This window comes from Lepidochelys kempii, chromosome 1 (genome assembly GCF_965140285.1).
Source record: "Lepidochelys kempii isolate rLepKem1 chromosome 1, rLepKem1.hap1, whole genome shotgun sequence".
Lineage (NCBI taxonomy): Eukaryota > Metazoa > Chordata > Testudines > Cheloniidae > Lepidochelys > Lepidochelys kempii.
In genome coordinates, this window is record NC_136380.1 from 212,016,364 (window position 1) to 212,043,314 (window position 26,951).

A 26,951-nucleotide genomic window follows, 5' to 3' on the forward strand; every position below is an offset into this window, starting at 1 on the left:
CTGACATCATGCTGCAGTAGAGGGGCTGGGCTGGGGCAGGGAGCGGAGCAGTGCGAGCTGGCTCCATCCCTCCCTCCCCGCTCTGAGGGGCTGCGAGACCAGCCGGCCACCTGCTCAGAGCTCTGCGGCTCGGCGCCCTGCCCTCCGCCCCACAGAAGGCTGAGAGGAGTGAGAGCACAGAGGGGCGGCTGCACATCACCACGGAGCAGGAGGGAGCCGGCTTCCAGGATGGGCTACCCGCCGCCCCTCGCCTCCCTCTTCTTCCTATGTGCCTTGCTGGCCAGCAGTTTCTGCAACAAAGGTGAGCGGAAGCCCCCCAGGGCCAGGTGTCCCGGGGGGATGTGGGGTCCCTCCGGCTTGTGGGCTGGAGCGCAGCGCTCGGGAGCTATCTGCTCTCCAGTCATGTCAAGCGATGACACGCAGCTGCGATCAGCTCATCAGATCCAGCTCCTGGCATGGCGGTGTCTCCAGCTCCCAGCTTGGTGCTGAGCGCTCTGCAGGATCCCTGGTTCTCTCTGTTCATTGCTCCGGTTCCTGTTCACATTGTCACTCTAGTTCTGTTACCCACTTTCCTTCTCTGTCTCCCTCGCTCTTTCCAGCTCTTTCTCACGTTCTCAGGTCGCCTAGTTCTTTCTTCCTCCGAGTTTAGTTCTTCAATGCTTTCCCTCCCCACATATCCTTCCTTTATTTCAGCTCTCTGGCTGTAAGTACCTTGCTTTTTGTTTCTATCTGTTGAAATACAACACGTAAAATAATTGAGCTATCCAGCACCACACAACATGCCTCTATCTCCATCCTTTGATCCTAGAATTGTCCTTCCAGCATCTGTCTATTTGATTGATTTAAATGGAAATATGTAACCTATGTGAGTTGCATATAAGAGCAAGAGTATTTTATGTGCTAAATATGGGGATGCCAACCTAGAGCTCATACATTCTGAGCATGGATGTTGTCCAAAAACACAGAGAGAGAGGTTACAAGATCTATGGCTGTAGGCACAGATGGGGAGAGAGAGAGAATAATTTAATAGGGCAGAGTAGCATACAAGGGGGCAGAAGGGATGCCTAGGAACAGGGAGTTCTGGGCCCCTTCGCTCCCCATCGGAAGATGCAAAGCTGGTTCTGGTTACTGGGTGCAGAGCTATGTGTGTATCAGTTTTGGAGGAGGTAACCCCTTATTATTAATTATTATTATTATTTATTATTATTTGTACTGCGGTAGCACCTAGGGGCACAATCATGTATCAGAGCCCCCTTGGGCTAAGTGTCCTCCATTTCCCCTTGCATCTGCCTTTAACAAGTGTCTTTACCTCTCATGGGATCTTCTTGGAGGTGGCAAGAGCCTTCCTCTGCCCCCAAATCTTCCCATGATCCCTGGAGACTCCCCTCCCAAGAAATCACCCCGGTGCCTTCCAATTGAGGGACGGATACAGTCAAGATTTATCCCTCCGCCATCAGCTTGTTGCCCCAGCAACGGGGCGTACCTGGTATTTACAGCCATCTATTCCCACCTCTATTACATAGTTTATAAATCAGAACCTGCCTCAGAGTGGAACGGGATCGGGGCTTTTCTGTGGGAGGGTAAGGTGAGGTGTGGAATTGCACACAGGAGGGGGTCCCGTTGCATACTGATGAGAATAAAGGGACAATGGATGTTTCTCTGGGTTTCAACACAATGCAGCATTAATCAATATGGTGAGATATAAATCCCAACCCACAGCCTTTCCTGCTACGCAGGCTGGATGTCCCCTTCTGATGCACCTTAGTCCTGACCTGGAGCCCTGCTTGCTGCCTGAGTCCTGGACTTGCTACACACAGCTCTGCCAATGCACCTCAATTCTGATCTGTGGAAATGAGTGGCTGACTCTTATAGGGGTCACGCTGAATCAGGACTGATCCCAATGTCCCAACATGGTGCAAGGCAGAGCTCTGCTGCAGGAAAGCACCCCTATATTAGAAATGGTGCCCTTGAGGTGAAAGGCTCTGTATCCTTTTCCCCAACCCCTCTGAGCCCATGCTGTGTGGTCGAGCATTGCCTGGGTGTGACTGTATCCTTGTCTCCCTGGACAGGGGGTGGGGTAGGATTAGCTGGGAGATGGGGGTTGAAACTAGGCCATTGCATTATAATCCCTGAGACCCATTCAGCAGGGATTGGATGGTGGGGAGGCGGTGTTCATTTGTAATGATTTTCCTTCTCCCTCTCACTCCCTTCCTCCTCCTTTCTCTCTTTCCCTGCCCCGGAGCTTGTGTGATAAAGATTAATTTGCTATTTCTGGGCCTGTGACATTTTTCAGAGCCTCCTGTTGGCTGCTGTCTCAAAGCTGAGTCTGGCCAGGCTCCAGCCAACGAGATTAGCACTTCGGGCAACAAGGAGGGGCCAAGGGAATATGGGACATACCATGGAGCCAGGGATGAAGGAGAAAGGGACTCATGGAGTGGGACATATGCATGGAGAGAGCAGCACAAAATATCTATTCTGGAGCCCTTCAATCCCTGGCCCCACAAAGAGGTGGGGCAGAAGTGGTCAGGTTGCTCCTCGGGAATATTCCCTATGGAGACCCTAAGGGCGGCTCTGTCCTTTAATAATGACTTTATTAAGCTGGGGGCAGGGTGGGATTTAGTTCTTTGAATCTCTCCTCAGAACTTGACTCCTCCAGCCTCTGGAGAGTTGCTGTGGCTCTTGTCTGAGCTCCCTCCTAGGAATGAAGGCCCCAGGACAGAGCACAGTATTCCCAGTGGAAGCTCTCCGGAGCCACATAGAGTGGGACTATCCCTCCCTACCCCTTATCAGCCTACTTTGGGCCCCCTTTATTTCAGGGTTGAGTGTGGTGCCCCCAGCCTGCATCTAGGGAGCCATTAGCTCTATGATTGTGGCTAACTTGTTCATATCCTCCTCTTCCTGTACCCCCAAACCCCCTCAGCAAACAAGCACAAACCCTGGATTGAGGCTGAATACCAGGGCATCGTCATGGAGAATGATAACACAGTCCTGCTCAACCCACCGCTATTTGCTCTGGACAAGGATGCACCATTGCTCTATGCAGGTATCTGGGTAACAGGCTTGGGGTAGAGGAGATGGGGCGGACAGAATCAGAAAGAGAGAGAGGATTGGATTGTCGCTTAGCACAGGAACTTTACAGCACCTCTGGCAAGGACCCCACTGCAGGTTAGAACAGTGTATGGGCTGCCCTAACATGCACCAGTTGCCGGTGGCCCTGGGAGCCTTTCACAAAGCCAGGAACACCCTGGGCAAGACTCCTGCTTCCCCTAGGAATGCCCTGTACTGGGGGCTTCTGCAGAAGGTGATCTACCCTGGTAACGGGTGTCAGCGATGGCATAAAGAAGCCATGAGGCAAGCATGAATCCACACGCAGGGAGATAAAAGTGAGAGCATGATAAGGGAATGGGTGAGGGAGAAAGGAAAGGGGTGTTCTCAAGATGAAATGGGGGGGGGGGACATAAGAACGGCCATAATGGGTCAGCCCAAAGGTCCATCTAGCCCAGTATCCTGTGTTCCGACAATGGACAATGCCAGATGCCTCAGAGGGAATGAATAGAACGCGTAATCATCAATTGATCCATCCCCTGTCTCCATTCCCAGCTTCTGGCAAACAGAGGTTAGGGACACCATCCCAGCCCATCTTGGCTAATAGCCATTGATTGACCTATCCTCCATGAACTTATCTAGTTCTTTTTTGAACCCTGTTATAGTCTTGGTCTTCACAACATCCTCCGTCAAAGAGTTCCACGGACTGACTCTGCGTTTTATGAAAAAATACTTCCTTTTGTTTGTTTTAAACCTGCTGCCTGTTAATTTCATTCGGTTCTTGTGTTATGAGAAGGAGTAAATAACACTTCCTTATTTACTTTCTCCATACCAGTCAAGATTTTATAGACTTCTATCATATCCCTCCTAAGTTGTCTCTTTTCCAAGCTGACAAGTTTGGAAGAGGGACATGTTGCAGAGAGATGGTGAGGTGTGGTGTGGATGGGCAAGGACTGGGTGGCAGGGGAAGGTAACTCCTTGCTGTCCTCATTGTCCTGTTCCTCTTCCGCTTTCTGTCTCTCTCCCTCTCCTCCCCTGCTCTGGGGGGCACCAGGTGAGATATGTGGCTTCCGGATCCATGGGGCAGGGGTGCCCTTTGAAGCTGTGATCCTGGACAAGGCCACGGGTGAGGGGCTGATCCGGGCCAAGGAGCCAATGGACTGTGAAGCACACAAGGAACACACCTTCACCATCCAGGCATACGACTGTGGAGAGGGACCTGATGGGACCAACACCAAGAAATCCCACAAGTGAGGCAGGAGTGGGGGGCTGTGGTGGCTGGAGCCTACCTCTTAACCTGCCAAAGCCCAAATGGGGCATTCAGTGTATCACAGAGACCCAATGTGAGGGGGGCAGGGACACAAATGATTCATGCAGGAAACTAAAACTGCTGTGGGATTCTTTCCTCCAGTGTGAAGAACTCTTTCTAGAACCTCCAGTTCACCAGTCTGCATTTTTTATGCCAATCATTGCCAATAATAAAAGTGAGGGGACACCAAGTGTGTGTAGACTGTCAGTAACTATGGGGCTAAAATGAGTGACACCTTTGAAATCAGAGATGTCTGAGAGCTGTGTCCTAGGGGTCAGTGCTTTGTGCTGCTGTATAAGCCGGACCCCCAGGTTACATTACTAAGAACATAGGAATGGCCATACAGGATCAGACCAATGGTCCATCTAGGCCCAGGACCTGTCTTCTGACAGTGGCCGGTGCTAGATGCTCAGAGGGAATGAACAGAACAGGGCAAATTTATCAAGTGATCCATCCATTGTCATCCAGTCCCAGATTCTGGTAGTCAGAGTTTTAGGGATACCCAGAGTATGGGGTTGCATGCATGACCATCTTGGCTAAGAGCCATTGATGAACCTATCCTCTATGAACTTATATAATTCTTTTTTAAACTCCATTACAGTTTTAGCCTTAACAACATCCCCTGGCAATGAGTTCCACAGGTTGACTGCACATTGCGTGAAAAAGCACTTCCTTATGTTTGTTTTAAACCTGCTGCCTATTAATTTCATTGGGTGACCCCTGATTCTTGCATTATGTGAAGGAGCAAATAATACTTCCTTAATCACTTTCTCAACACCATTCATGATTTTATAGACCTTTATCATATCCCCCTTTAGTCATCTCTTTTCCAAGCTGAATAGTCCCAGTTATTTTAATCTCTCCTCATATGGAAGCTGTTCCATACCCCTAATAATTTTTGTTGCCCTTCTCTGCACTTTTTCCAATTCTAATATATCTTTTTGAGATGGGATGACCAGAACTGCACACACTACTCAAGATGTGGACATACCATGGATTTATATAGAGGCATTATGATATTTTCTGTCTTATTATCTATCCCTTTCCTAATGGTTCCTAACATTTTGTTAGCTTTTTTGACCGCTGCTGCACATTGAGCAAATGTTTCCAGAGAACTATCCACAGTGAGTCCAAGATCTCTTTCTTGAGTGTTGATTTAGACCCCATCATTTTGCCACCTCACTCTTTACCCCTTTTCCAGATTATTTGTGAATATGTTGAACAGCACTGGTCCCAGTACAAATCCTTGGGGGATACTGCTACTTACCTATCTCCACTGTGAAAACTGACCCTTTGTTCCTACCCTTTGTTTCCTGTCTTTTAACCAGTTATTGATCCATGAGAGGACCTTCCCTCTTATCCCATGATAACTTACTTTGCTTAAGAGCCTTTGGTGAGGGACCTAGTTAAAGTCTTTCTGAAAGTCCAAGTGCATTATATCCACTGGATCACCCTTGTCCACATGTTTGTTGACCTCCTCAAATAATTCTAATAGATTGGTGAGGCATGATTTCCCTTTACAAAAGCTGTGTTGACTCTTCCCCAACAAATCATGTTCATCTATGTGTCTGACAATTCTGTTCTTTACTACAGTTTCAGCCAATTTCCATCCCAGTCTCTCTCTCATGAGAGAGGCTGTCCCAGAGCTCCCTAGAGGTCAGTGCTGCTGTGTGGAGACCCAAATCTCATTCCCTGTCCTGGACTTTAATTCTTTGAGTGCTGGGATGAGGCTGGCACCCCCTAGGGATCAGTGCCTTGGTCTGTCTTGTGGAAGACTAGGTTTCATTCCCTGATCTGGTCTCTTGCTTCCTCTATCACTGCCTCATCAACCAGCTGCTCATTCATCTCTGTCTCCATCAGGGCCACCGTGCACGTGCGGGTGAATGACGTGAATGAGTTTGCTCCGGTCTTTGTGGAGAAGTTATACCGTGTGACGGTGACCGAGGGGAAACTCTATGACCACATCCTGCGGGTGGAGGCCATTGACGGAGACTGCTCCCCCCAATACAGCCAGATTTGCTATTATGAGATCCTCACCCCCAACATCCCCTTCCTGATTGACAATGATGGTAAGAACCTGCCTCTGTATCCCTCTGAGACCACAGTTCACTCCATGTGCCCCCTGCCACCTCTGCCTGGTCCATTCCTCCATGTATGTGTGCTGTGTGATCCTTTTAGCTTTCCTTACATTCCTCCAGCCATCTACCTTGGAGTAGAGACAGCAGCCCTTTTGTGTTCAGAAGTGTTTCAGCATGTTACAGAGCATAACAAAATGACATTGCATGATGACATAACTTTTTGGTTCTGCCGTGTTTGTTATTGTGATGGCTCAACAATAAACCTTATTTTAGAATGAGACTCTCCTTATGCGTTGTGAGTGGGGAAATGGAGCAATGTTCTGCTAATGTGCATTTCTGTTTCCTTCTCACTCTGTCTTCCTCTCCCTTCTTTTTCTCTTTCCCTGTCTCTTGACTCTTGTCTTTCTCTCTCTGTCTCAGTCTCTCTGCTCCCCCTCATAGAATCATAGAATATCAGGGTTGGAAGGGACCTCAGGAAGTCATCTAATCCAACCCCTTGCTCAAAGCAAGACCAATCCCCAATTTTTGCCACACATCCCTAAATGGCCCCCTCAAGGGTTGAACTCAGAACCCTGGGTCAATGCTCAAACCACTGAGCTATCCCTCCCCCCAATACCTGTCTCTCTCTCTCTCTCTACCAGGGAACATTGAGAACACAGAGAAGCTGCAATACAGTGGAGAGCACCTATACAAGTTCACAGTCACAGCCTACGATTGTGGCAAGAAGCGAGCATCTGATGATGCCGAAGTGGAGATCCAAGTGAAGCCCACCTGCAAACCCAGCTGGCAGGGTATGAAGCCTTCTCTCCCACTCAGCTCTCACCATGACTTCCTTCTCACCCCTAGCCCCTCCCACCATGGCCCAGCTACCCCACCCATACCAACATAATCCTACCCTGTCACCCTATCCCCTTCCTTCTCATACCCTAACTCTTCCTCTATACCTTCCCCTTTCACCCTTCCTTCGTCTCCCCAAACCCATGCAGTGTAAAGACTCTCCCCCGACCCTAATCTGCCATGGTAGTGTAAAGATCCTAACCTCTGACCTTTCACCTTACCCACCAACATCTTCAGACAAACACAAAGCTGATGGCAAATGTGTACACATTTTCATGTATTTGCTTAACTACAGGCAAACTCATCAGACCCATGTGCTGTCATCCTATTACAAACACCAGTGTGGGGAGATCCCTGCTTGCATCTGTGGGAAGTCTTGAGTGTTTGCCAGGTGCCATATTATAGGTGGGGCTGGTCTATTATTAAGGTTGCCCAATGCTACCCATTATATGACCCTGTTTTCAGTTTCTTATAACTTTGCGAAACTTTAACTGTTAGGGCTGAAATTTCCCATGCCTGTTGCCTGCCTCTGCTTGAATTTTTTTTTTTTTAATTTCAGCCATTTCCAAATATGTTTTAAAAAATTCTAGTGACCTTTACTTTGGACAGTTCTAGAGCCCCTGTGCTTTGGAGCAAGGATTGAAATTTGCCAGGGAGTGGCCATTGTGTCAGGGATGTGCCCAGTGATGAGCTGCCAAAATCTTAACAACCGGTTCCCTCCTCACCCCACGAGGGGGTTGTGGCCCACCCCGGCCCCAGGGACTCCTGCTCCATCCAACACCCCATGTTCCTTGATGCCCCCCCGGATCTCTGCCCCATCCACCCCCATCCCCGTCCCCTGACTGCCCCCAGAACTGGGCAGGAGGGTCTCATGGGCCACCATAGTGAGTGCCCACCCCGCCCCTAAGAGCCAGAGGGACCTGCCGGGGGGCGAGGTGGGGAGTCCTGGTGGTGCTTACCTGGGGCAGCTCCCAGGAAGCAGCCGGCAGGTCCCTCTGGCTCCTAGGGGCAGGGGAGCGTAGCTAGGGGGGGAGCAGGGGGAGCAGTCGCTCCCCCCACTGATCACATCAAAAGTGGTGCCTTAGGCGCTGACTCTGTGGGTGCTCTGGGGCTGGAGCACCCACGAGGAAAATTTTGTGGGTGCAGAGCACCCACTGGCAGCTGCCCGGCCCCAGCTCACCTCACCTCCGCTCCTCCTCCTCCCCTGAATGCACCGCCCCGCTCTGCTTCTCCGCCCCCTCCCCCGGCTTCCCGCGAATCAGCTGTTCGTGTGGGAAGCCTGGGAGGGCTGAGAAGCAGGCAGCAGCTTCGCACTCAGGCCCAGGAGGCAGAGGTGAGCTGGGGCGGGGAGAGGTTCCCCTGCACGCCCCCTCCCGGGTTACCTTCTGCGGCGCAGGCGGCCCTCCTCATGCCCCCCCACCCCAGCTCACCTCTGCTCCGCCTCCGTCTCCCTGGGCCTGAGTGTGAAGCCGCCGCCTGCTTCTCAGCCCCCCGGCTTCCCACGAATCAGCTGATTCGCGGGAAGCCAGGGGTGGGGGCGGAGAAGCAGAGCAGGGCGGCGTGTTCAGGGGAGGAGGCAGAGGCAGAGCAGAGGTGAGCTGGGGCCGGGTGCGGGGTGGGGCGGGGAGCTGCCGCTGGGTGCTCTGAACCCATCAAATTTTCCCTGTGGGTGCTCCAGCCCTGGAGCACCCACAGAGTCGGTGCCTAAAGTGCCACTTTTGGCCAGTTATTAAATTTAGAAGCCCTTTTTGAACCGGTTGTCCCTCGGGGGACAACCGGTTCTAAAAGGGCTTCTAAATTTAACAACCGGTTCTAGTGAACCAGTGCAAACTGGCTCCAGCTCACCACTGGATGTGCCTTTTGCTGACCCTGTGAAAACCCAACCAGATCCGGCCAAGTTATAAGGCTTTGAAAAATCACAGTTTGCTCATGTTCAGCACAGACTTACCGGAGTTTAACAGCTAAAATCTCCAAAGACCCCATCCACACTGAGCATCCTCCACCCCCTCCCAGCTCCTAGTGCTGACTCGGGTTGCCAACTTTCTATTGGCACAAAACCAAACACCCTTGCCCCGCCCCTTCCCCAAGGCCCTGCCCCCGTTCACTACATTCCCCCATCCCTCTGTGATTTGCTCAGTCACTTTCACTAGGTTGAGGCAGGGGGTTGGGGTGTGGGAGAGGGTGAGGGCTCTAAATGGGGGTGCAGGCTCTGGGGTGGGGCCGGGGATGAGGGGTTCAGGGTGCAGGAGGGGGAGTTTGTGGGGGGGCTCAGGGCTGGGGCAGACGGTAGGGGCTCAGAGTTGGGGCACAGGCTTACCTCAGATGGCTCGCAGTCAGCAGTGCAGTGGGGCTAAGGCAGGCTGCCTGCCTGGGCTCCGCAGCACCACAGACTGGATTTTTAACGGCGCGGATCCCTTTTTGACCAGGTGTTCCAGTCGAAAACCAGACATCTGGTCACCTTAGTGCTGACCAGAGTGCATGTGCCATCTCCACAGAATGACTGAGCATGTTCCATCCAGTCCAGGGCTACAGGGGCACACCAGACTTTCCCTGTAATTGCTACTCCAGGGGGGTGGGGCTGGACACTGGAACTGAGAACAGGAAGCCTGTGTCTCCTGTGGTCTCAGTCACTCCCACCCTGTGCTGGCACTAGGCAGCATGGAGGAGGAAGCCATCTGATTCAAATGCAGAAGGTACAAAAGCTGGACCTGGGGTGCTGCTGGGGGAGTAGACTGGGATAAGATGCTGGGTGGGGGGCAGAGGTTAGGACTGGAGGCCATCAGGGGGCAGAGATTGAGAGCTGGGAGCCAGAGGTAAGCAGAGACTGGGACTGGCTGGGCAATGAGACTAGGTCTGGGAGCCATGGGAGGGAAATTTGGAGGTGGTGGGGAGGGAAAACTGAGATTGGATGAGGAGCTGAGGGAAGACTTGGCAGGGCAAGGAGGGCAAGGAGACTGGGAGCATGGGTAGGCTGGGACTGGGATGGGGAGTCTGAAGGGGTGAGGCTAGAATTTACTGGACAAGAAGCTTGGGACTGGAATCAGAAGCCTGACAATTGGAGACTGGGACTGATTAGGAGAGGAAAATGGTTCTGGGACAAGGAACCAGTAGAGACAGGACTGGGATTGGGACAAGTTGGAAGGGATGGGGCAGAAGGGGTCAAGTTTGAGGGGGAACAGACAGAAGAGTCAGTGCCCACTAGAGTACACTCTCATCCAGAGCCTGGAATGGAACCCAGATCTCAGAGTCTCACCATTCCTCAGCTGTCAGCAAATACCTGGTAAACCCACTGGCAGAGTGTCCCACCCTGCTCTAGTTCTGGTCCACACAGAGGATAACAACCTACTATTGCTCTCAGTTACTCCGTTAGCTCAAGTGGCAGGGGTCTTTGTGTTGGATCTAAAGTTTCCAACCCTGCTGAGGAACCATGAGGGTGTCAAATTCCATCATGTGTAATCATATTCTGTTTATTCAGTTTTCTTTTTTAAAAACCTAGGAAATTACATTAAAAAAACCCTATGTTAAAAGAACATTGTCTGCAAAGTCTCACTCAGAAGTTAGGAAATGACAGTATTAAGGTTGCATTAGAATAGTCTTTAATTGTGTGATCACTTACTCTTTTTTTCTTTTTCTTTTTCTTTTTTTTTTTCTATAGAACCCCTGTCTTATTCAGAACACAGAATTGGCCATCATCTGAGATAAATCAGGGCTGTATAGGGAAGAGGGCTGTTGTCTGTAGGACCCTTGCCTCATTTGTTGCAGAAATTGGAAGGCATGTACTGAAGGAAGCAGGGAGTTGCAGGAAGAGAAAAGAGGGTCTCATGGTTAAGGCTGCCCTGGAGAATTGGATTCTATGCCTGCCTCTGCCACAGAATGCCTCTGTGATACTGGGCAAATCACTTCATAGAAGATTAGGGTTGGAAGAGACCTCAGGAGGTCATCTAGTCCAGCCACCTGCTCAAAGCAACTAAATCATCCCAGCAAGGGCTTTATCAAGCCGGGCCTTAAAAACATCTAACAATGGAGATTCCAAAACCTCCCTAGGTAACCCATCCCAGTGCTTCCCCATCCTGCTAGTGAAATAGTTTTTCCTAATATCCAACCTAGACCTCCCCCACTGCAACTTGAGACCATTGCTTCTTGTTCTGTCATCTGCCACAACTGAAAACAGCTTAGCTCCATCCTCTTTGGGAACCCCCCTTCAGGTAGTTGAAGGCTGCTATCAAATCCCCCCTCACTCTTCTCTTCTGCAGACTAAATAAGACCAGTTCCCTCAGCCTCTCCTCATAAGTCATGTGCCCCAGCCCCCTAATCATTTTTGTTGCCCTCCGTTGGACTCTCTCCAATGTGTCTACATCCTTTCTGTAGTGGGGGGCCCAAAACTGGATGCAGTACTCCAGATGTGGCCTCACCAGTGTCGAATAGAGGGGAATAATCACTTCCCTCAATCTGCTGGCAATGCTCCTACTAATGCAGCCCAATATGCCTTTAGCCTTCTTGGCTAATGGCATATCCAGCTTCTTGTCCACTATAATCCCCAGGTCCTTTTCTGCAGAACTGCCACTTAGCCAGTCGGTCCCCAGCCTGTAGCAGTACATGCGATTCTTCCGACCTAAGTGTAGGACTCTGCACTTGTCCTTGTTGAACCTCATCAGATTTCTCTTGGCCCAATCCTCCAATTTGGCTAGGTCTCTCTGGACCCTATTCCTACCCTCCAGCATAGTATCACCTGCGAACTTGCTGAGGGTGCAATCCATCTCATCATCCAGATCATTAATGAAGATGTCAAACAAAACCTTTGGGGCACTACACTTGATACTGGCTGCCAACTAGACATTGAGCCGTTGATCACTACTCATTGAGTCCGATGATCTAGCCAGTTTTCTATCCACCTTATAGTCCATTCATCCAATCCATACTTTTTTAACTTGCTGGCAAGAATGCTGTGGGAGTCGGTATCAAAAGCTTTGCAAAACAGACTTTTCACAGGTGGTCACTAATTGTGTGTTCCTTGTTTTCTGCAGTCTGACTTGAGACACTGGGTCTGATTTGCAGAAGTGCTGGGTACTCACAGCTGCAACTGAAGTTAATGGGAACTGTGCTCTGAACATATACATTTCTATATAATGCTAAGTACTCTGATTTTTCAAATTGGTGTTGGTGTTTCAAACAACAAATTGGGTGTTTCAAATTGGGCACCCAAAATTAGTGCTCACTTTTGCCCTTAATCTCTCAGTGCCTCAGTCACCCAGCTGTAAAATGGGGATAATACCACCCCCTTGTTTCACAGGGGTGTTGTGAAAATAAATTCATTGATGTTTGTGAAGTGCTCAGATACTGTAGTGATGAGTGCCATAGTAAAGTCCATGGGGAAATTAATTCTGCCTTCAGAGCAGGGTTTCAATAGTATGCAGTAAATGAAGCCTGGGGTCGGATATTGAATTACATGGAGAAAAGAAAATATTGAATAGCTGCTTATTTAAAGAGCCCCCTCCATACTGTGCACTGAATGAAATGGGTCCTGTGGAACAGTATGTGATCATGTCATTTAAGATTGTGCCATAATGTATGTGCACAAGGAAGCAGAATTTCTGGCATATCCTAACTTGTGAGTGCTTGGCTTTGCAACCTTAATGTAAGTTTTTATGTGTGTTTATTATGAATACTGTATTTAGGTGACCACTGATTTTGGGTGCTTCAGTTTGAGACAACTTGGGCCTTTCAAAAGTGCTGAGCACACACAGGTCCAGCTGAAGTCAGTAGGAGCTGGGAGGATTCAGCACCTCTGAAAATCGGGCTGAGAGATGTCAAAAATCCAAGGGTCTCTGTGATATCCATCAGTACCAGGGCTATAAACACACAAAACCCACTCTCTAATCTCCTGTGAAATCTCCGCCTGTGTTGACCCCAGCTTTAGAAAACCCAGTGGACAGGTTAATTTTTCAATGTGGAAAGGGCCAAAAATCTGTCATTTCCAGGGAAAATCAGTAGTGGTGGAGGGTCTGTGCCAGCTGCCCTGACCTGGGAAGGCCTCAGGGCAGGGCCCTTAACTCCTCTTTCTCTCTCTCTCTCTCTCTCTCTCTCCTCCAATAGGCTGGAATAAGCGGATTGAGTACATGCCAGGTGCAGGCAGTCTGGCACTGTTTCCCAGCATCCACCTGGAGACATGCGATGAGCCGCTGTGGAACATCCAAGCTACAGTGGAGCTGCAGACGAACCATGTGGCCAAGGGGTGTGATCGTGACAACTACTCAGAGAAGTCACTGCGCAAACTCTGTGGTGTGCATTACTCCTTCCCCAAGTGGAGCCAGGGTGTGGCGGGGGGTTTACCCTCCCTCACCCCACTCCACGGGGAGCCAAAGGGATGCAGACTTTCCAACTCCTGCACCAAGTAGAGCCTGGGGGATACCTGGCCCACCCCCACCCCCAGCACTGAGAGGGGTCATGGGACACTACCCACATACTGAGGGGAGAGGACCCCCTACACCTTCCTGCAGCCCCTGCCTTCCGGGGAGTCGTGGACCTGTCCCTCAGCACTGAGGGGAGCCACTGGAACAATCCCTGCATCCTTTCCACCAAAGGAGCCCTAGGCAGCTCCCTCTGTCCCTCTCCTGATATCTCCCACTGTCCTGAGCGGAGCTGCCGGGAACCCCTCTGCATCCTCAGAGACCCCTGGCACCTTTCCAACCCCATGTCACACTCCACCCAGCCCCTTCTACTCTTCGTCCCGGTGAGTCTGTCTCTACCTTGACATCTGTCTCTATCTCCGTTCTGTACCTCGGTAGGTGCTGCCTCAGGTGAGGTTGACCTGCTGCCTGTGTCCAGCCCCCTGGCCAACTGGACGGCACGGCTCTCAGTGCATTACAGCCAGGACAGCAGCCTCATCTACTGGTTCAATGGCAGCCAGGTGGCCCAGGTGCCTGTAGGCATTGGGGTGGGTGCTCACGAGAGGCTCAGTGACCACTTCACCCTGTCGCTGTGGATGAAACATGCTGTGGTGCCTGGCAAGGGCAAGAAGGAGGAGGAGACAGTAATCTGCAGTACGGTGCAGAGTGGTGAGACACCCTGGAGACAGACCCTCTTCCTGTGAGACTGATACTCCCCACCATGAACCCTCAGAATAGACTCTCCTTCCAGATGGGAATCTCTTCCCAGCTCCAGACTAGAATGGATCATTCCATCCTGGTGGGATTCTCTCCCTGCCCCCTTCCCCGGCCAGGCTGGGCTCCATTGTAAGTTCTGGGAGCAGCCAGCCCCAGGAGAGATACCCTGACCATATTGTAAGGGAGAGGGGGTGGAAAGGTTTCTTCTGCACTATTCTGACTGCAAGGCTCATGTCCTGTGTGATGAGTGGGTGGGATCTCAGCCCAGTTGCTCAAGCTAACCCAGCTCTCTAAGGGTCCCAGGCTAGTGCTTTGTGGAATTTTCTTTGATCTTTCATCTCCCTCTATGCCCCCTCTCCCTCTCTGCAGAGGATGGCTACTCTCACTACTCCCTGGCTGTGCATGGCTGCCGAATTGCTTTCCTATATTGGCCTTTGCTGGAGAGTGCGAGACCTGTCAAATTTCTGTGGAAGTTGGAGCAGGTGAGGAAGGATCTGCCTTTCTCTGTCTCTCTCTTTCTCCCTTCCTCTGCTTGCTGATCTCTCCTTCTGCCTTTCACAGGTCTGTGATGATGAATGGCATCATTATGCCCTCAATCTGGAGTTCCCCACTGTCACACTCTATGTGGATGGTGTGTCCTATGACCCTGCGCTCATCCATGACAATGGCCTCATCCATCCCCCGAGGCGGGAAATTTCTCTCATGATCGGAGCCTGCTGGGCTGGTGAGTGCCCCCCCTCAGTATTGCCCCAACGAAAGGGTGGACTGGAGAGGAGGCAGAAGGGTCCAGAAGATGTTCTACCTAATGCCAAGCAGTGGCCAATGCAATGAGAGCACTATGGCCAGCTCAAGAGGCATTCTCAGCATCAAAACCAGTGTGGTGCCCCCCAGTGGACCAACCCAACAGTGTCTTGGTGCAACTCAGTGGGCAATGGCAGTACAGACAGCATCCCTGTGGATACCTGCACCTGCATGGATCCCCTCTAGGGTCAGAGGGGAGTTCAGTCTTTGTAGTCATTCAGTTCTTGGCCTCTGCTAAGGCTTAGAATCATAGAATCATAGAATATCAGGGTTGGAAGGGACCCCAGAAGGTCATCTAGTCCAACCCCCTGCTCAAAGCAGGACCAATTCCCAGTTAAATCATCCCAGCCAGGGCTTTGTCAAGCCTGACCTTAAAAACCTCTAAGGAAGGAGATTCTACCACCTCCCTAGGTAACGCATTCCAGTGTTTCACCACCCTCTTAGTGAAAAAGTTTTTCCTAATATCCAATCTAAACCTCCCCCACTGCAACTTGAGACCATTACTTCTCGTTCTGTCATCTGCTACCATTGAGAACAGTCTAGAGCCATCCTCTTTGGAACCCCCTTTCAGGTAGTTGAAAGCAGCTATCAAATCCCCCCTCATTCTTCTCTTCTGCAGGCTAAACAATCCCAGCTCCCTCAGCCTCTCCTCATAACTCATGTGTTCCAGTCCCCTAATCATTTTTGTTGCTCTTCGCTGGACTCTCTCCAATTTATCCATATCCTTCTTGAAGTGTGGGGCCCAAAACTGGACACAGTACTCCAGATGAGGCCTCACCAATGTTGAATAGAGGGGAACGATCACGTCCCTCGATCTGCTCGCTATGCCCCTACTTATACATCCCAAAATGCCATTGGCCTTCTTGGCAACAAGGGCACACTGCTGACTCATATCCAGCTTCTCGTCCACTGTCACCCCTAGGTCCTTTTCTGCAGAACTGCTGCCTAGCCATTCGGTCCCTAGTCTGTAGCTGTGCATTGGGTTCTTCCGTCCTAAGTGCAGGACCCTGCACTTATCCTTATTGAACCTCATCAGATTCCTTTTGGCCCAATCTTCCAATTGGTCTAGGTCCTTCTGTATCCTATCCCTCCCCTCCAGCGTATCTACCACTCCTCCCAGTTTAGTATCAAGCTTCCAACAAGGCGGCCACTCAGTGCCAAGAGTGACGCTGGTTTTGTTGACGAGGGTTCCTATATCATTAGGAATTGAACTGAGACACCTCAGCTCATTCCAAATGGGAGGCAGGGTGGGAGGGCTGTGAATGGTGTCAGATAGGAAAAGACTCTAGGCCACTACAGACTTGGGGCCAGATTGGAGCCAACGCCCTGGAGATGAAAGGCTCCTTTCCCCAGTTCCCTGTTTTCCTGCAAGGTATATTCTAGTCCAGGGGTGGGCAAATGACGACCTGGGGGCCACATCTGGCCCTTCAGATGTTTTAATGTGGCCCTCAAGCTCCCGCCGGGGAGTGTGGGCCAGGGCTTGCCTGGCTCCATGCCATAGCTCCCAGAAGTGGCGGCATGTCCCCCTTCCGATTCCTATGGGTAGGGGCAGCCAGGGGGCTCTGCACGCTGCCCCTGCCCCAAGCACCGCCCCCATAGCCCCCATTGATCAGGAACCATGGCCAATGGGAGCTGCAGGGGTGGCGCCTGCAGACAGGGCAGCGTGCTGAGTCCCCTGGCTGCCCCTACGTGTAGGAGTCAGAGGGAGGACATGCCACTACTTCCGGAAGCTGCTTGAGGTAAGCACCACCCGGATCCTGCCCCCTCCCCCCTCCTGTGTGCCAACCCCTTGCCCTAGCCCTGATCCCCCTCCTGCCCTCTGAGCCCCTCTGTCCCAGCCCAGAGCACCCTCCTGCACCCCCAACCCCTCATCCTCAGCCCCACCCCAGAGCCCGCACCCCGAGCTGGAACCCTCACCCCCTCCCACACCCCAACCCTCAATTTCATGAGCATTCATGGCCCACCATACAATTTCCATACCCAGATGTGGCCCTTGGGCCAAAAAGTTTGCCCACCCCTGTTCTAGTCCCTCTACTCAGAACCCTCAGGACTACAGCCAACTAAATGTAGCTGCAGTCTGTCTTCTCCACAGCAGGATTGAGCCCCATCTTGCAATCATGCCTCCTCTTGGACAGAGATCCTCTTATAGCACAGCACCCTACCATGTGTAAGCCACAAAAATTGTTCCGCTGCCCTTGAGTTCCCCCTGGAATTATCTAGCTTTCAAATGGAAAAGCTAAGTGGCCTGTGAGAACTGGCTAAGATCGATAAGAAACATCAATCCATTAAGTTCATAAGGTCAATATTGTTGGGAGGCAGAAAAAACCCTATACATTCACCTCCACATCTGTCAGCCATCTGACTGTCCCCTCCCGGCTCTGCAATGTGAGGCCTTTGCTACTGAAGGGCCTAGTGCTGAGCAGAGTGTGCCAGCCAGGTGTCTCTCTCTTCCCTGGCTGACACAGCCCTCTTGTCTTTCCTGACCTTATAACTCACCTGCTCCCAAAGGCTGATACTTAGTCAATGATCGGAATGTTTTCCTCTTGCAGAGGAGAAAACCAAAGAGAAAATCAGAGGGAACGAGAACTCCACAGATCCTACACAAGGTATGGACTGGGGATGAGGACTGCCCCCTTCTCCATCACGCATGACTTCCGTCCGCTTCTCGCATGGCATTTGTTCCACACAGCTCCCTCTCCCACCCCATCTTTTCTGGGAGGAAAACTCTTGTTATTTGGCAGCATACTGATCTCTGTGGAACGTGAGAGGACTGGTGCAGGGATCAGTGGAGCCTATTTTGGGGAGACTCAATATGTTTATCCTGTGGGAAACAGGTAAAATGGTCCCCACTCCTGATCATTAAAGCTGGTCACTGAGGACAGTGTGGGAAATGAAGAGCAGGGACACAGAAAATGCAACCTCTCCCTAAATTATCTAATGGGGATTTGACATTCTTTACGCCCTCATGAGAACCACAATGAGCAAAACAAGACTGGGTGGGGGAAACCATCTCTGTCAAGGGCTCTGTGTCTTGGCAGACACTTCTCTCACTCTCTCCATCCTTATCTGCCTTAGTCTCTTTCCTTTTATCTGGGTTTCCCAGACTTTATTCCTCCCCCTTCCCTTAACCCCTCCTCTTTGTTGTCTTTGTCTTTCCCCATCCCACGCTCACTTTTGTCTCTCTCTACCTCCTGCATTCCTGTCTCCCTCACACTCTCACTTTCCTTCTCTTCTCTCCATTTCTGTTGCGTCTCTCTCTCTTGCTTCCCCTCCCCACCACCCGCACTGTCTCTGTCTCTCACATCCTCCTCCTCCTGTGTTCCCCTTAGGAGACCCTCTGCTGATTCACCACTACTTCCATGGTTACCTGGCTGGCTTCACCATGCGCCCCGGCAGCCTGGAGAGCCGGGAGGTGATTGAGTGCCTCTATGCCTGTCGTGAGGGGCTTGACTACAGTGACTTTGACAGCCTTGGCAAAGGGATGAAGGTATGCCCCCTCCTCAGCTCGCATGAACCTCTCCCACTCTCCCCTTCTGCCCTGTCTCCTGCCGCACCCCAGGAATCTCCCTGTACTCCTCTTCTGCATCTCTTACTCCAGAATCAAAGCATCCACAAGGGACTCTTCAGTCCATTCTTTCCTTTCCCCCCCCCGCATAGGTTCATGTTAATCCCTCCCAGTCCCTGCTCACACTGGAGGGTGACGATGTGGAAACCTTCAACCATGCAATCCAGCATGTGGTTTACATGAACTCGCTGCGCTTTGCCACGCCTGGAGTCCGGCCGCTCAAGCTCACCACCACTGTCAAGTGAGTGCAGGAACTCCAGGTGGAACCTCTCCCCCAGGCAAATTGGAGGGAATCTGTTGGAGTGTTATCCTACAATGTATCCCTTTGTAGCTCATAGCAAGTAGCACCTCATGCTCAGCTCACCAATCAGACAGGACTGTATTGTTAAAATTCACTACCCTTTGTTGTTTTTTAATTTGGGCTTGATAATCTCAAAATGTACAAGAATAAACCTAAAAAAAAGTAGGAAAATTTGTCCCAGTATATTTTGGGAGTATAAATATAAAATGGATACAGAGCCATCACCAATGGCACTTGTGCACTGGCATCTGGTTGGACACCCCATTCGCTCGTGTTGGCTTTTGCTCTACCTATGGGTTGGAGCTTGTGGTGATGATGACATCACAGTGCCATCTCTAAATGCAATGGTGCAATTCCCAGAATACCACTCTGCAGAGCACAGAAGGTTGTGGGGAAGCACTTAGAAGCTGGCAGTCACAAGATGGTCCGCCCCTTGCCAACAGTACTAGAAAGGCGAGTTACCCCCTCCAGAATGAAGCTGGCAGACATTGGTGTGTAGGTACTAACACTCTGTCCCGTTCCTCTGTCAGGTGCTTCAGTGAAGAATCATGTGTCTCTATCCCTGATGTGGAAGGCTACGTGGTGGTGCTGCAACCTGATGCCCCCCAGATCCTGCTGAGTGGTAATGCTCACTTTGCTCATCCTGCATCAGACTTTGAGAACCCTGATGGGGTCCCCCTGTTCCCTGACCTCCAGGTCACCTGCTCCATCTCTCACCAGGTGAAGGCCAAGAAGGATGAGAGCTGGCATGGCACAGGTGAGTGGGGCACATGGAAAAGAGGCTTACTCACAAACAGGCAATGAGAACACAAAATAGGAAGTATTGTTACTTAGAAATTGGAAACCATGTCACTAGAACAGAAAATGACGTCTCTTAGTTACAGGAAGTGGTGTCACTACCAACACAGAAACAGAAAATAATTTTGCTTAGAAATAGGAAACAGTGTCACTGGAAAAACTTAAATGGGAAGTGACATACTTAGAAATAGGATGTGGTGTCACTTGAAACAGTTCTCTGTATTCCCAGAACCCTGTCTCTTTCTTTTCTTTCCCTATGTTCAGCTCTACCCCACCCAGTTTCCTGCTTACATACTCACTCCGTGCTCCTCTCCCAGTCTCCTGTCCCCATCTGCTCACACACTTTACCTCCCTTTCCAGAATCCATCACCTTACATTTTAACTCTGCCACCCCTATTGCCCTGAGCTCTCCTCAGTCTCTCCTCCTTCTCTTTAGCCTCTCTCCTGCTCCCCACATGTCCCTGTCACCCTTAATCTCCTCTAACACCACACATTCCCCTGAATCCCCCCCATCTCCTTCACCACACCATGTTATCTTGCTTCTCAGCCTCTTCCTGCATCCCCTTCAGATTCCCTTCCTGCACCCCACAGTCTCCTACCACACTCCTTCAGCCTCCCTCCTGTTGCCCACATTTCCTACATTGCTCTTAGCACCCTGTCCAACCTCCCTAGAGCTATAGCCATCTTCCCTGAGGGCAGCCTGGCTTCAGTTCCATTTAAAAGAATGGGGATTAGTGGCCACTTTACTAGGGCAGCCTTACTTCCCCATGCAATTATGACTGTATTGACTGAGGATAGGTTGGCTTTAGCCCCATTGAAAGTAATGAGAGATGGTGGCCATTTTGAATAAGGGAATATTTAAAAGAGTTATGCCAGCATTTTTAAGATCATTGTGTGGAATCTTTTTTTTAAAGTCTCATGTATCTGAGCTGGTAACACTGCAGTATCAACAGAACCATTCCAGGCAAGATGTGCTGTCACTAAAAATCCCCAAAGTGTCTCATTCTTAGAACATGAAGTGATTGTTTTAGCAAACAGAAGCAATGTCATTAGAAGCACAAAGTGGCAACCACACCAGCAAATAACATGACAGACAGGAAGATACCACTCAGTGAAAACTGCCAACAGAAAGTGACATAATTAGCATGACGGCATAGTGCAGCACAGATGTGATGCAGACAAGGTCTCTTATTAAGTGGGTATCATGACCTCTGTCCATTTTGAGCGCTGGTTTTGCTTTTTTTGATCTCTTGATCCCTGTCTCTATACCTCTTAGTGACAGACACGCGAATGTCAGATGAGATTGTCCACAACCTGGATGGCTGCGAGATCTCCCTGGTGGGAGATGACCTGGACCCAGAGAGGGAATACCTGATCCTGGATGGAGCATCCCTACAGCAGCGGGGCCTGGAGCTCATCAACACCTCTGCCTACTTCACCATCACAGGTAGACTCTCCCCCAGACAGGACTTCCTGTTTCCTGTCTCCTCCACTTCCTGCCAGTCACAGCCAAAAGAATTGCTTGCCAGATGTTAGAGATGGAGAAGCCTCATTACGCTGACTGAGACCAGGGGAGGATTTGTCCTGTCCATCCGTTCCCTGGACTCTTGGTTCTTAGTGTCCTGAGTGATAGGGCTCTGGGTCTGGAAAGGGAGGCGTTACCCCAGGCTCACAGGGCTGCGGTGCGGGATCTGAGTTCCTTTCCTTTGATTCAGTTGTACTCTGCTCCCCTCCCCTTGTGGTCTGCACTTCTCCATTCCAGAAGTGTTTCCCATGTTGCCTCTGGGTGGCAGTGGATCCCACTGGTTGTGTGCAGGTGCATTTCCTAGTGGGGGTTTGGAATCCGACATGTGTGACTGTGGCTGCTGGACCCCACCTTACCTTCCCTGGACATTAATGACAGACACTAGGGATTTCCTGGGCCCTTTGAGGTTGCAGACACCTAGCTCCGCTCCCTTTTAGGTATGAGCCTGGTTTGTCCTTCCCACACAACTTTTCTTTAGGCTCAACAGTGTTGTGTCAGGTGGACCTTGATCATTTGGAAATGGAAGCTCCCTTACCCCACACCTGAATCTGTCTCTCTCTACCCCTGGCCCCAGGCGTGGAGAGCATTGCGGTGTATGAGGAGATCCTCCGCCAGGTCTCATACCACATCAGACATGGCACTGCCCTCTATGAGAGGAAATTCTGCCTTTCCTGCACCGAGATGAATGGACGCTACTCCAGCAATGAGTTTATTGTTGAGGTACAAGGCCATCAATGACTGTGTACGTGTGAAGGCCTGATCTCATTAAATCCAGAGACTGAATCTCTTCCTCTTCCCCTTCCACAGGTGAACGTCCTCCACAATATGAACCGGGCTGCTCATCCTAACCACATCCTCAATTCCCAGCAATTCATGCACCGAGGTCACCATCTACCAGAACTATCTGGGCACAGCCTGACCAATGTCCATCACAACTCCAGTATGCAACCCTGATGATCTGGTGACAGCCTACATGCAGAATTACCCCAGGGGCAGATTTGTGTAGAAACCTACAGTGACTCCCTGCTGGCATGTCAGGATTGACCCCAGTACTAGGCAGCACTGTGCTGCAAGGAGTGGTGTGATTGACTAAGCAGGGGGTGCTCTCCCCCAGAGTCAGGGCTGGCTCTGGTGTGGAGCTAAGGAAGAGGTGACGTTCAGATGAAATTTAAATCTGAAGCAACAGCTTCTCATGGTCACTGCAGATCTCCTATCACTATTTCCCTGAGTCAGGTTATAAACCCTGGGCTCCTGGCAAAACCCAATACTGGGTGATTCCTTTCCGTCTCCGTATCCTCCCGTCTTAGTTTTAATCACCTAGAAGATTCTTCTTGGCTTTCTGTCACATACTGTCATTCATCAACTCCCAGAACTCAGTCCAGAAGTGGCTGCATTTTAATGCTTGGTGTAGTGGTTCATGAGGTTGGTTGATGTGCGTAATAGTCCTTTGAGATCCTCTTCCAGACAGGGCTAAGAAGAGTGGAGTGGCTGGGACTGCTTCATTTTACATTTCTCACAGGTTAAAGGCAAGACAGTCTGGGAACCTTTGTTTGGTCAGATGTTTGTAACCTCCTTATCCCTCCCCCTCCAGTGGTCCCCAGTGCAGCCACCATCATCATCGTGGTGTGTGTGGGCTTCTTGGCACTCATGGTCATCCTGGGCATCCTGCGTATCCACTCCCTACACCGCCAGGGGGCTGGGCACGAGGCTGCAGGGGCTGCTGGGGAAGGCCATGCAGGAGCCAGCAGCAAGGAGAGTGACATGTTCTGGGATGACTCAGCCCTCACCATCATCGTCAACCCCATGGAGGTGAGATGGGACGAGGAAGGTGGGGTTGGTTTCTGGTTGGCAATTGATGCTCTACACCAGAGGCAGGCAAACGTTTTGGCCTGAGGGCCGCATTGGGTTTGGAATATTGTATGGAGGGCTGGTTAGGGGAGGGGAGTGTGGTGTGGCCTGCCCCCCCCATTCCTCTCCCGCTTCTCGCCCCCTGACAGCCCTCCCCCAGGACCCCTGCCCCACCCAACCACCCCTTCTCTGTCCCCTGACCGCCCCCGGAACCCCTGATCCTGACTGACCCCCCAGCCAACCCCCCCTTTCCTTCCTTACTGCCCCCCCCAGGACCCCTGCCCCATCTAACCCCTTCTCCCTGTCCCCTGACTGCCCCCGGAACCCCTGCCCCTGACTGCCCCCTGCCGCCTTATCCAATCCCCCCTCTCCTTCCTGACTGCCCACCCTGGGACCCCTGCCCCCATTCAACCCCTCTGTTCCCTGTCCCAACTGCCCCCTGCTGCCCTATCCAACCCCCCCTCCTTCCTGATTGCCCCCCAAGACCCCTTCCCCCATTCAACCTCCCTGTTCCCCACCCTCTGACAACCCCCCTGAACTCTCCTGCCCTCTATCCAACCCACCCTGCTCCCTGCCCCCTTACCGTGCAGCACAGAGCACCAGGTTAGGCCAGGCTCTGCAGCTGCGCTGCCCCAGGAGCTCACAGCCCCCACCTGAAGCATTGCATCAGCAGTGCAGTGAGCTGAGGCTAGGGGCGGGGATGAGCCTCGCAGGCCAGGGGCTCAGGGGCCAGGCAAGAGGGTCCCGCAGGCCGTAGTTTGCCCACCTCTACTCTAAGCCCTCTACTTACCCCCATGCCCCTTCTTCCCAGTCATACCAGAGCTGCCAGAGGAGGCCAGCAGCAAATGGGGAGACCAGAGCTGTAGAGGAAGTGGAGGAGGAGGATGACGACAGCAGCGACTCAGACACACCGGACACCCCAGGCAGTGATGACGGAGATGACCAGCACATTGTGGGCAAAAGAGATGGCCCCTGCTGCTACTAGGAGCCCTGTGCTGTGGGAGGAGGGAAGAGAGGATGCTAAACAGATAGATTCCCCACCACCATCACCCAGCCTGAGGGGGTCACTGCCCTCTTCCCCTTTTTCTCTCTCCTTGTGTATATAAATACACATTTCCCACAACCCCCCTAATTTCTCTTGCCTGTTTCCTCTTCCTCTGCCATTTTCACTAGGGGGATGGCACTTTCTACTCTTAACCCCTCTCTTCTTCTCCATAGCACCCCAGGAACACAGGCTGGGGCATGGGCTCCTTGCCCATACTCCCTCACATTAGGTCCCTCTCCTGAGGATGGGATAGTATAGGGACCCATGTGAAGGGAGTGGAGCGTTTAGGAGCAGCAGGGAAGAAGAAAACACCCACCAGCAAGGGTTGGGCAAGCGGGGTCAGCTGCAGGCCCCCACATATTATATATATATATATTGTATATTTTTTCAATGTTGTCATTTGAGGTTTATTCTTGTTTGATGCAAAAAACAAAAACAAAAAAACCCCCACAAACCTGCAGCTTGTGTCGCTTTGTAAAATTGTCAATAACCCTAAACAAGTGAAGGAAGGAGGGAACGAGGTGGATTTTAAAATAAAAGGATTTAAAAAAAAAAAACAGACTCAAGGCCTCTGGGATTCTTCATTCTGAAAGGCAGAGGCTGGAGTGGGTACTTGAAGGGCAGCAGTTAGCCATAGAGGCCCTCTTGACTGGCAAAATGGCATGATTTTCCAGCCTGTTACCTCCATTTAGGTAGCTGAAAACCTTAGACATTTGGTCCACAGCAGGGCCAGTCTGGTCCCCCCGCAGTGGGTTCAAGGAGGTTGGGGGATTAGTCCCTCAGATACAGACTAAATTGAAAACATCAAATCTTATTTTTTCCCCATACACTTAAGTGTATTAACAAATCCCTCAACTTCAACGCTTGCATCCACCCTCTAAATGACATTCACAGGCACAAAACAGTATATTTCACACACCAGGAATCCAGCTTGGTTTTTATATCTACTGTTCCTCATGTCACAGTACCTCCAGTAGAGGAAGGCAGAACTGGGCCCTTGCAGGCTCCTTCCCTGCAAAGAACACACTTGAGAGAGGGATAGATGGGGCCTATAGTAACATAAGCTGCCCAGGCCAGAGCTCCCCCTGCCAGGATGCATCCTGCTTCTCTTGATACATGGGGCTGAGTTCTAACCCACTACCCTGGCCTCTCTTAAGGAGGGGAAAAAGGCAGAGTTAACTGCTCAGCTGTATGATTCTTTCCACAGGTGATTGCTCCCTTAAGGAGATGATGTAAGATGCCTGTTAAGTACCATGCACTAGGATGTCTATCAGTCAGGCTTGGAGAATCCTTTGGAAGAAGATAGAGTTGTAGGGGCTAGGACTCTGTATAGAGACCCTGACTATGTGTAGAATCCCAGGGAGTAGCTGAAGGAGTAGCAAAATCTGTTTGCTGCATCAGTTTCTTCAGATTTGTTTACTCTCCCTATCCACTGACTGACTACATGTCCAGCTACGCCCATAGGCCAAGCCCAAGAAGAGTAGAGCTCCTGGGGCTGTTAACTATACATGTACTTTCTAGTGATGGGGATGGCCAGCTAGGGAATATATAAACATTTATTTATCCTCCTCTCTCTTTCTCCACTGCACTCCATGCTCTTGGGCTTTGCACTAGGATCCCCCACTGAACATATTCTAGCTGGTTTACTGCCTCCTTAGAGCATCAAACCAGTTACACTTTCTGGAGGTTGATGCTAGAGGCCACGCACCATCCAGAACCACCACTCTGGCCTGAGAACTCTGCATCCTGACAGTAGACTGCCACACACAAGTTCATCACCACGCAGGCCTCCTGCTACAGAGTGAGCAGCACTACCTTGTGGAACAGGAAAAACATGTCAGGTTACAAGACCTTGGCTCTCCCATGCACAGCCAGCAGCCTCAACAAGGGGCTGGTGCATTTGTGCAGGGTCACAGTTTGGTGGCCAAGTGGATGATCAGTTCATAGGTAGCCATCATGATAGCTGTGTTGGGGATCTGGCGCATCATCTGGGCCAGGAGTCCTCGGTACAGAGCCAGGGGTCCCTCTTCTTGGGCCACCAGCCGCAGGGTCTGCAGAAAGGAGCGATAACGGGACCCTTCTTCCCGCAGCCGTGTCCGGACAACCTCTGGGAAAACAAAGGGATGGGACTTTAGCAGAGTCACCCTCCAGGCCAGGCCTCTCCCAGCAGGATGGTGGTGGAGGGGAGGATGGAGAGCTCACCGTGTGGGTATGCAATACATGAGGCACATGTCTTGGAGATGGCAGCAGCTGCCATGAGTCCAAAGAAATCATGGCTGTTAGGTGCAAGTGCAAAGGCTGTTGGGAGGAATGGCTGTTGCTCCCGCAGCTGTTGTTTCAGCGCCTCATAGATGACAAAATGGATGACTGTCTCGGAGACTCCAGCGTAGGAGGCACTGATTCCACGGTAAAATCCACGCAGGCCCTCAGTGCGGTACACTCGTATGGCACACTGGAGGGCATTACTCTGCTTCTCCCCCCTTGCCCTGCAGAGACCAAGGGGGGATTAGAATCATCCACACACAGCTCTGCCACTGCCCCTCAATACTGATCAACAGCACATCCCCCACCCCTGCCAAAACATATACCCCTTGTTATTCCTGGCCTGGGTATCTCGCAGCTGTGTTTGGAAGCTCATTAATAACTGCTACTTTTCCAGTGTCCTGAAAGCACACATTCTGTCAGTGGGTCACCCC

At 51.2% G+C, this 26,951-nt stretch overlaps 2 protein-coding genes across 5 annotated transcripts in view; one reads left to right on the forward strand and one right to left on the reverse strand.

The window, feature by feature from the left end:
* CLSTN3 (calsyntenin 3) lies at positions 1 to 26,551 on the forward strand. 3 transcript variants are annotated; one of them, XM_073312162.2, is made up of 19 exons: positions 4 to 301; positions 1,737 to 1,972; positions 2,921 to 3,043; positions 4,100 to 4,295; positions 6,215 to 6,423; positions 7,074 to 7,223; positions 13,363 to 13,548; positions 14,055 to 14,324; positions 14,742 to 14,854; positions 14,934 to 15,096; positions 17,723 to 17,779; positions 18,503 to 18,660; positions 18,831 to 18,979; positions 19,570 to 19,796; positions 21,114 to 21,284; positions 21,937 to 22,082; positions 22,170 to 22,302; positions 22,954 to 23,171; positions 24,022 to 26,551. In XM_073312162.2, the coding sequence occupies exons 3-19, from the start codon at positions 2,968 to 2,970 to the stop codon at positions 24,193 to 24,195; spliced, it is 2,796 nt and encodes a 931-aa protein (XP_073168263.1). In that variant the 5' UTR covers positions 4 to 301; positions 1,737 to 1,972; positions 2,921 to 2,967; the 3' UTR covers positions 24,196 to 26,551. The 3 variants fall into 3 exon arrangements, with proteins under 3 accessions (XP_073168274.1, XP_073168263.1, XP_073168254.1); XM_073312153.2 differs by lacking the exon at positions 1,737 to 1,972; XM_073312173.2 differs by lacking the exons at positions 1,737 to 1,972; positions 24,022 to 26,551 and having other exon boundaries at positions 1 to 301; positions 22,170 to 22,323; positions 22,954 to 23,040.
* Positions 25,178 to 26,951, reverse strand: part of LOC140898428 (solute carrier family 25 member 33) — a 19,002-nt gene continuing 17,228 nt past the window's right edge. For both annotated transcript variants that reach the window (XM_073312234.2, XM_073312232.2), the window contains 2 exons: positions 26,458 to 26,741; positions 25,178 to 26,362 (listed from right to left, as the gene is read on the reverse strand). In XM_073312234.2, coding sequence (XP_073168335.1) covers positions 26,166 to 26,362; positions 26,458 to 26,741 — 481 coding nt within the window. In that variant the 3' untranslated portion in view covers positions 25,178 to 26,165. The remainder of the gene's footprint in view (positions 26,363 to 26,457; positions 26,742 to 26,951) is intronic.

Bases quoted from the DNA above. Each gene is read 5' to 3' on its own strand.
- CLSTN3 (XM_073312153.2), top strand. From the start codon at position 229: ATGGGCTACCCGCCGCCCCTCGCCTCCCTCTTCTTCCTATGTGCCTTG. The intron at 14,855-14,933 runs GTGAGGAAGGAT...TGCCTTTCACAG, and splicing joins TTCTGTGGAAGTTGGAGCAG to GTCTGTGATGATGAATGGCA. The intron at 23,172-24,021 runs GTGAGATGGGAC...CCTTCTTCCCAG, and splicing joins TCATCGTCAACCCCATGGAG to TCATACCAGAGCTGCCAGAG.